Source organism: Gobius niger (assembly GCF_951799975.1).
Source record: "Gobius niger genome assembly, chromosome: 3".
NCBI lineage: Eukaryota > Metazoa > Chordata > Actinopteri > Gobiiformes > Gobiidae > Gobius > Gobius niger.
Genome location: NC_136854.1, coordinates 22,301,068 through 22,309,620, shown reverse-complemented (window position 1 = coordinate 22,309,620; position 8,553 = coordinate 22,301,068). Strand labels below are relative to the sequence as shown.

At 40.7% G+C, this 8,553-nt stretch overlaps 1 protein-coding gene across 1 annotated transcript; it reads right to left on the bottom strand.

Annotated features, from left to right (window-relative positions):
• Nucleotides 1-635: 635 nt before the first annotated feature.
• Nucleotides 636-7,977, bottom strand: ppp2r2ca (protein phosphatase 2, regulatory subunit B, gamma a). Its single transcript, XM_079552955.1, has 10 exons — nucleotides 7,703-7,977; nucleotides 7,027-7,312; nucleotides 6,617-6,714; nucleotides 6,334-6,517; nucleotides 5,824-5,936; nucleotides 5,552-5,729; nucleotides 3,852-4,016; nucleotides 3,466-3,635; nucleotides 3,206-3,297; nucleotides 636-2,645 (listed from the first exon to the last, which is right to left on the bottom strand). The coding sequence occupies exons 2-10, from the start codon at nucleotides 7,088-7,090 to the stop codon at nucleotides 2,348-2,350; spliced, it is 1,362 nt and encodes a 453-aa protein (XP_079409081.1). The 5' UTR covers nucleotides 7,091-7,312; nucleotides 7,703-7,977; the 3' UTR covers nucleotides 636-2,347.
• Between the last annotated feature and the right edge of the window lie 576 nt (nucleotides 7,978-8,553).

Sequence of the window (8,553 nt, the reverse complement as noted above, 5' to 3'; positions counted from 1 at the left end):
AATGTCAATTTATATATTGATGCAGAAGCAGGGAAATCTGAAGCATACTGGTTATAGCAGTGTTTTTCAAAGCTTGTTTCAGTATGGAATGTTTGAAAATACATTCATTCTATTGAAAAAAATAAATCTATTCATTTTGGCAGATGTTCTGATGCTGTTTTTGTATTGTTTGTGGCTACATTTCTTTTTCAAACTGTCGTTTTATCTTCATTCATATATTTATTATGTCGATTGTTTCTGTCAAAGGTTTCTTGACATTGATGATTCAGTGTCAATTTTTCAATTTTCTGTTTGATGATTTTAGACATGTTTCTGAGTTAATGTGAATGTGAGACTCGAGAGCCTTATACAGTTTGTCATCAATTAAACTGCAATGATAAAATACAATGTTCTTCGGAGTCATTTCAATGAAAAGACTTAGACATGCATGTTTAGACACATCTCAGTTTTATTAATGCACATTCCTTTCATTCACCTCTTTTGACTTAGATTTCTTGTATTGTTAGATTTTCTCTTTTTTTTCTGCGTTTTTACAGTATAATAAATACGCAAGTAGCATTAGGTAATGGCATCATGCTTCAGCTGTGCTCCTCTCACTCCTTGTGTAGAGCGTGATGGTGGCTATGATGAGATCTGGGCTGAAATTACAGCTTTCTGGTAAGAATCCAAAACCTGCCCCGGGTGTAAAAAAAAAACAAAGAATAAAAAAATGATCCTGTCGCTGGATCCAATATTGCTCTTTCATAAACCAATTATTAGTGGACACGTATCTGACGGTAAAGACTAGACTCTAAATTCATGTCTCACGTAAACGAAAAGTTTGTGTTGAAGCCAGTGATACATGACAGACAAGGAGGACACAGTTGATCCCAATGGCAATGTTGTGATACAAAGTCTTGTCAGTGCATACGCTTACACACACCACCGGACCGCCATCCCATTTGGGCCAAGGTCACTTGATAATAGAGGATTCACCGTAAACAATCAGATTTCAAGTTACGTCATTATAGTCCATCACAAACTACCCTTTAACTCCTGTCCATTTGTAGAGTGGCCCCCGAGAGAAGCAGGTGGCGCTATGAGGTAAATGCTACGGGGATGTGATGAATATACACAATGCTGCATGGCGTATTTGAACAATATATAGACACATGACAAACTATTGCACTGATTACCTCTGACCTAGAATAAATACCTCAGCCACTACTTTCCATAATAGCCCCTCCTGTAAATAATGACTTTTGATTGTGGAACAAAAATGTGCTTCTGGATTGTAAAACCAGCCGCTATATAGATCTGAACCCACCCAATTATATCATCCTTGATTGAAATTTAACGCCAAGTTATTGTAGAAACAGATCTTGATGTACAGTTGATATCACAATCCAATGACAATACTGCATTCTCCAATATTACCATCACATACAGTAGGTGCCAGTTACCCAACCACGTTTTACAATCTTATTTCTATTACAATCATTTTTTTTTTTCTGTTTTGCCTTTCTGGGACAGAACAAAAATTATAACATTGAATTTGAAACATCAAGTACATAGTTAAGACCATAAAAAGAGGGTATACATTTGTGTTACTTGTAGTAGAGTTCGGAGCTAAAATACCATCCGGCTGCAGTGGTATTATTGCGACATGAATAGGACAGAGATTATTTAGGATCCCCTAAAGAGCACAAGAGCACTGCTCCTGATTAAAAGAGTGACTGGTTCAGCTGGACAGAAGAATGCAGTCTGTGTGGATCCACTTAAGTACAGTCCATCTTGTATCCTTACACTGTATGTTACTATTAGTCCTTCCATCCTCTCTCAAAGACTTGCAGATACGTGAGGAGAGATGACCCGGCACCTCTTTGTCAATGGCTGAGAAGAAATGAATGATCTGATTTCTCACTGTTGCACTGCAGAACATCTAGTTGCTCCAAGACCTTCCCCTCAAACAACCACCTTGTCATGGATGAGGCTTACTGCAAATTGAATGAGTTCGTGGCTACATTGAAGGATTCTACACCTATATTAGAAAATAATGTGACTCTTTATTTATGTTATGTTTATGTTCTTGTGATAAGAGCTACATAAGATAATTGCAAGCAGTACAAATTATTTGCATATAACTTGATATGGTCTTATAATATGGATCAGTTTTCCTTTTGCCTTAGATCAACCAACAATATGCTCCTGCAGTTTGTGCCACACGAGGGATCAGATCAAGTGCTTATAGACATTTTACATTGCAGTTCAATGAGAAGTAGTGCATACACTTTACTTTAAATCCAGGTACTGTACTTGTAACTAAATGTCTTCCCCCGTTAGTCAAAAGTCAAAGCTCCTGTCCTTGTCATTGCGCTTGTGCGTCAGGGTTAACCCGGTCCTGAAAGATGTACAGATTATTGGTGGCTGCAATGGCGATAATGTTCTCAGCCGGGTGCCATGCCATGTGGAGGATTTTCTTGGTGAAGTCCAGGCTGTCCACGCCCACATCTCCACGGCGACGCTTCCCTCCAGTGTACACACGCCGGGTCCTGAGCACCGCGCGTGGCTTACTGCTCTCCCTCCACGCCTCCAGAGTCACTCCCCGCCCCGTCTCCCTGTCGAACATCCGGAAGAAGCTGTTGTAGGCTCCTGTCATGATCACACTGACAAGAACAACTTCATTATTATCAATTTAGCACCAACGTGGAACAATGTACAAGAATGCACAAAAAAGCCAAAAGAATGTTTATATTATAAAACATGTTTTTCTCTATGGTAGCTGTTGATCCTGACACCCTTTTCCAACTTGACAAAGTAATGTATTTCAAGAAAAGCAAAGTTGCGTGCATGACTTCATGACTTCTTAAAAAAACACATCCATGTATGCAACTTCCATCAACCTAGATTGAACTTTGTTTCAGAAGCTCAGCTGATTACTGAAAAGGAGGAGATGAAAATAATGTTGTATAAGGCTATTGGACGTAATCATTTCTACTGGATAAAGACTGTTTTATGGATTTGTATGAGTAAAAAAACGTCTAAAAATCTACAATCAAATTGGGTGCAATAGGTAGTTTGTGGTGAAATGGTAAATAATCTATCATGAGGTATATTGCCAATATACAAATCCTGTTTTAATCAATTGAAATACTAGGCAAAAGAAGATAATTTTCTATTTGAGGTAGACATACAATTTAACCCTGCTGTTGTCATAGCTGCTTACCTGTCTGAGCTGTTCCACACGCACTCAAACTTGTCAAAGATACAATCGTTTTCGTACAGAGAACACAGCTTACTTCTCAGATATTCATGTACCTACAAAAAGACACACCTAAATTGTAATTAAGGACACATACAACATTTATAGTTTCCTACACACATTAAACATATAACACAGTCGTAACACGATACAGAAAACAAAGCGGCAATCATATTCATAAAATCACAAGTTGAGGTTAAGTCAGAACGACGATGCTACTTCACCTGGTAGGTCTCCACTGGGCCCTTGTCCATGTGTAAGTCCCACACCTTAGCGGTGAGGTAGTCCCTGGTTAGCATGTAGCGGCCACTGTGGCTGAACTTGACATCTGACACAGAGGAGATGATCTCTGAGAAGAAGGACCGGCTTCCTGGATCCTCTGGTTCCTCATAAACTGCACACACAGGAGCAAAAGGCATTTAGATTCAAAAACAGCTAAGAACAAATCACTGCTCAAGTCAAAAGACAAAATCTAAATCTGAGTTACTGTATCGCCTCTATTAGCTCACAAGTGCAGCCAAAGCCCCAACCCAAGTCCAATAAATTGAGTCTTAACACAAAAATGAGTCTAAAACAGCACAAGCTACATCTTTGACAGTGTGTTTCTTACGCTTGGCATGCTTGTCACACAGTGCCGAGGCCCTCATGTCACACAGCCGCAGCGTGCCCTTACTGCTGCTGTACACAAACAGGTGGCAGTGGTGCGGGTGGAACTCCGCTGCCGTTATCACCTCCGTCAGGTCCTCCATGTTGACTGGTTTGATGTCAACAATATCTGAGGTGCACAGTCACGGCCTTAACACTGGTTTGAGTTGATAGAAATACAAGTTACAAAATCAACTCTAACATTACTACATGGCATTCTGTGCTAAATTCAAACTAGTGAACCCCAATAGCCTCTTAAGTATGCAGTGGCAGCGCTCCTCTGGTCTGTTCTATTCCTGGCAGTCCTGTGTGGCTCAGTAGAAAGTGTACTGCTGAGTGAATTATTTAAACTCTTCTTCCATAGACGCATCTCTGATTTTCTAGGTCAGCCTCTTGTTAAATGGGAATCAACCAAGTGTGCCCCGACCGACATACTCACGGCGGCTTCTCAGTAAACAGCATTGTATTTAACCAGCAGCAATATTCTCAATATTATTATTTTCTTATGGCTTAATTATTTTCAATGACTGGTTCACTATAATCATAACCCGAATAGTAAACACCAAAACTTATTTTGATAAGTGTGTTTACAATGAAAATGTGGACTAAACCAGTACAAAACCAAGACTAATACAAGTCTAACCCAGATTACACCAGGGCAAAAGCATATCCAAAACAACCAAGCCAGGACTTTGCCAGGCCACCTTTCACTAAACCGTTAAAGAACAACCAGAGCAGGTCTAAAGAGAAGCATGTGGTTCTGAAACTGTAGATTGCCAGTGCCTGGTGTAAAATTAATATTTCAGAAAAACATAATGATTAACATATTAATGTTTTGCGCTTTCCAAGCTTGAATTAACAGCTTTCTCAAAACACTATACTGTCATTATTTGTTCACTCCATTCTCAGAGGTAGCATAATATATATGTAGCCACAACTGCCCTAGGGTAGACTGACAGGAGCAAGGCTGTGAATTTGAACCATCAGTTCATCAGAACACCATAAATCACTCACTCACTCACTCACTCTCACACACACACACACACGCACACACACACACACACACACACACACACGATAAATGGTAAATGGTCTCAACTTATATAGCGCTTTTCCACCTACATTAGACACTCAAAGCGCTTTACAGCAAGGATCCACTCACCCATTCATACACCAATGTACGCAGACACACATAGGCAAGGTGGTTGAAATGTCTTGCCTAAGGACACAATGACAGTCTACACCTGCGCAAGCTGGGATTCAAACCGTCAACTTCTGATCCTAAGACCATCTGAATCACCACCGCCCCCAACATCTCCCTGCTATGGTAAATGGACTCAACTTTTATAGCGCTTTTCTACCTTTATCAGGCCCAAAGCGCTTTACAGCAAGGAACCAGTCACCCATTCACACTCTCATTCATACACCAATGTACGCAGACTCTGGAAGCAAGTAGGATGAAGTGTCTTGCCCAAGGACACAATGACAGTGTGCATTTGCGGGAGCTGGGATTCGAACCCACAACCTTCCGATCACGCTCTACCAACTGCACCACTGTCACCCATCCAATGATTCGCGAAATGAAAAGCTATGCACAGATACTATAACAATAGTACTAGAATTGCCTTACAAACATAAACATTTGAAGAAAAAAAAAAAGGATACTGAAGCTACGGTCTGTGATGCCCAAGTGCCACATATTGATGCGCAGGTCATCTGCAGAAAGGTAAGTCTCCCCATCACTGTTGATTGAGATAGAGTTGACATGATATGTATGTCCATTGGAGAACACTCGTCTGGGTCGCACTTCAACCATCAGATCTGTAGGTTTCAGCACTGGCACCTTAGAAATTGAAAGAAAAAAAGAAAGCAATGATTGAGAAATTTTGACTAAATAAAATGACTAATGCAACTGTATCCACGTGTTTTCTGAGCACCTGTAGAGAGGTGATAGTGGAGATGTCCTTGATTCTTCCCTCCTCATCTTTCAGGTTATAACCTTCTGGTCTCTTGTCCCGCTCACTCACCTTCCACAGTTTAACGGTCTTATCTGGCACACGACATAATATCATATTATTATATGAATCATCCAGGGGGTTAATTCAATCCTTTAATTTACAATTATTTTTATCATTTCTGTTAAAAATAAATAACTTGTAAAAAATATAGAATGTTTGGTTGGACTTTACGTTACAGCACAGTAATAACCTTATAATAGGATTGAAATAGAATGGCATTTAGAAATAATCAGGGAAAATGTATTTTGCAACACCGTTTCTAAATGTGTGAAGTACTTTACTGTGCTGTGAAGTAAAAACAACTGAATGTTTTAGTAATTTCAGATACATCAAAATAAAATGAGAGTACACCAATGGCTGAACAATAAAGCACGTATTAACGAATGAACAATATGTGCATAGCTTGCTCCTATTACAAATACTACATACCATTGGTGGAAAGGAGAAAACGTGATGCATTCTGTTGTGGCAGCCATCTGATTTTGTTGATCTTCTCTTCTATCTCCAGACTCTTCAGATAGTCAAAATCTGGCTCATGGCTCTGAAAGGTGCTATAGACATTGTACTCCCCAGAGTCACCTGTGTCTCCAGCCTCCTCTTGCTCCCCTTTAGACTATTCAATGCAGAGTAAACGGAGATATAGTCATTGTTTTTGTTTTGTTTTTTTGTGTAACAATAAAGTTATTTCTCCAAAGTCATTCAGATAACACACCTCAGTCTCTCTCTGGAAGATGACCACTCGGCCACCTTTGTCCCCTGTAGCGAGCAGGTCCCCCGTCTGGTTAAACTCCACAGTAGAGATGACATCAGCTGGGAGGAGGACAGAGAAATCAGGGGCAATTTTATGGTAATTATACTGCATAAAGATTAGCACAAAGGAAAAATTGACAAAGCCATGAATAGAGCATCATTATAGAGATAACAAAAGACTTGAGTGACAATAACCATTTTCATTGGTTTTGGAAACCAGTGAAAATGGGGACTTCTGCTCTTTATTATTATCTTATTTTTGTAACAAGAGTCGTTCAGTCAAAATGCACTCTCTGAAATGTATATGTGAAATCTGTCCTTTCACAGCAGTCAGCCACTTGACACCAGCTAATTATGACACCATTATGATACCTTCGGTGACGTAGTCTCGTAGGAAGGTGTGGTTAATTTTTGGGCTCTCAGCGTCCTCTCCCATCTGAAGCCGGGGAAGGCTGACCTGCCAGCACGCCCGTCCTGAGGGGAAGGCTCCAATCCTTAGTTTCACTTCCCACCCAGGCTCTGCCCATGCTGCTGGGGCCTAACGGAGCGGCCAGGAACAAGGCATGCTGGGTAAAATCTCAGCTAGCAGATGTGGTGAAGAGAGTGAGGAACAGAGAGGATTTCAGATGATAGTTAGGGGAATGGGGGCAGAAGAAGACTGGAAGACAAAAAAAGATTGAAATTAGACAAGTAATTTACCAAATGTGACCTTATGTGACATTTATAAACATACCTAACTAGACCAATTTTGAACTACTGCTATCGGTTATAGTAAGACCAAAAGCAGGCACACGTCATTAAAATGACAAGTACAGGAGAACCGGGTGTGAGAATAAAAATATGCCTCTGCATCACTGTGTAGCTCATTTTGGAGGTACATACAGCCAGGGTGTGGTAGTCCTGTCTGTAGACTACATAGATCACCTCTGTCCTTTAGCACACTACTGTCAAATACAAAGATAGTCAGTGATGTAAAGGCAGTAAAGGACTGCATGATGTCTAATGCATGTAGTGCAGAGAAAAAGAAGACAGGCCTGAGCACACCTACCGGTCGGCCTGCTGCTGCTGTTCCTGGTGCCTGTGCGTCTTCTGCTGCAGTGTGCCAGAGTAGGGCAGTGTAATTGGGCTCGCCCACATAGAGGGAACAAACCGGAGAGAATCAGAAATCACAAGGATGGATGAGTGGAAAACAGTCTGAAGGACGAGACAGAGAAAAGAGAGGAGTGGGATAATAGGGAGGATGGAGGTGCTGAGCCTGCTGATGCTGTGGAACTGATTCTGTGCAGCATCCAACGTGTCATGGCAGCCTCCTCACCCAGCAGCCAATCACAGCGCAGCTGTCAGTGGCGCACAGCCGCACACTCCCATTGCAGGTGATGGCACAGGAATACCCAGCAGAGGGCGCACTTGTTCATCCATGTAGAGTCTAACAATTAAAGAAAGAATTAAAGAAACAAGGCTCGCAAACCTGATTTTTATAATGGTCCTTCAGTATAATGTAAAAGCAGACCTTTGTGCACTGTGCATCTAACTCTCTATCCCCTTTTTCTTTTTTTTTAAACGCTTTTTTAAACCAAGCTGCTGGTTGTTGTTTTTACCATTTTAATAACAGTGTTGCTCATCCTTGTGGGGGGAAAAACTGAGGCTAGACACGTGTTAGAAAAGTGAGGAAATCGTTTGGACTAGACTATAACTAAGAATTTCAAGTTTACAGAATAGGCTAGCAAGTAAAATGTATAATTTAAGGAGTAATAGGCCAACATTTAGGTCTTATAAACTTTCTGTGCAAAAATGTACTTTACATAGACGGTGCTAAGATGTTGCCAGTGCCACTATAGTTGCTACATTTAGATGAAGCCGTGGAATCTCCAAAAAAACATAATGTACTTTTATTGAATC

Excerpts from the sequence above, each read along its gene's own strand:
- ppp2r2ca (XM_079552955.1), bottom strand. The coding sequence starts at position 7,090 with ATGGGAGAGGACGCTGAGAGCCCAAAAATTAACCACACCTTCCTACGA. Across the intron at positions 3,298-3,465 it reads GCCCAGTGGAGACCTACCAG|GTACATGAATATCTGAGAAG; the intron begins GTGAAGTAGCAT and ends GTCTTTTTGTAG. Across the intron at positions 2,646-3,205 it reads GTGTGGAACAGCTCAGACAG|TGTGATCATGACAGGAGCCT; the intron begins GTAAGCAGCTAT and ends TGTTCTTGTCAG.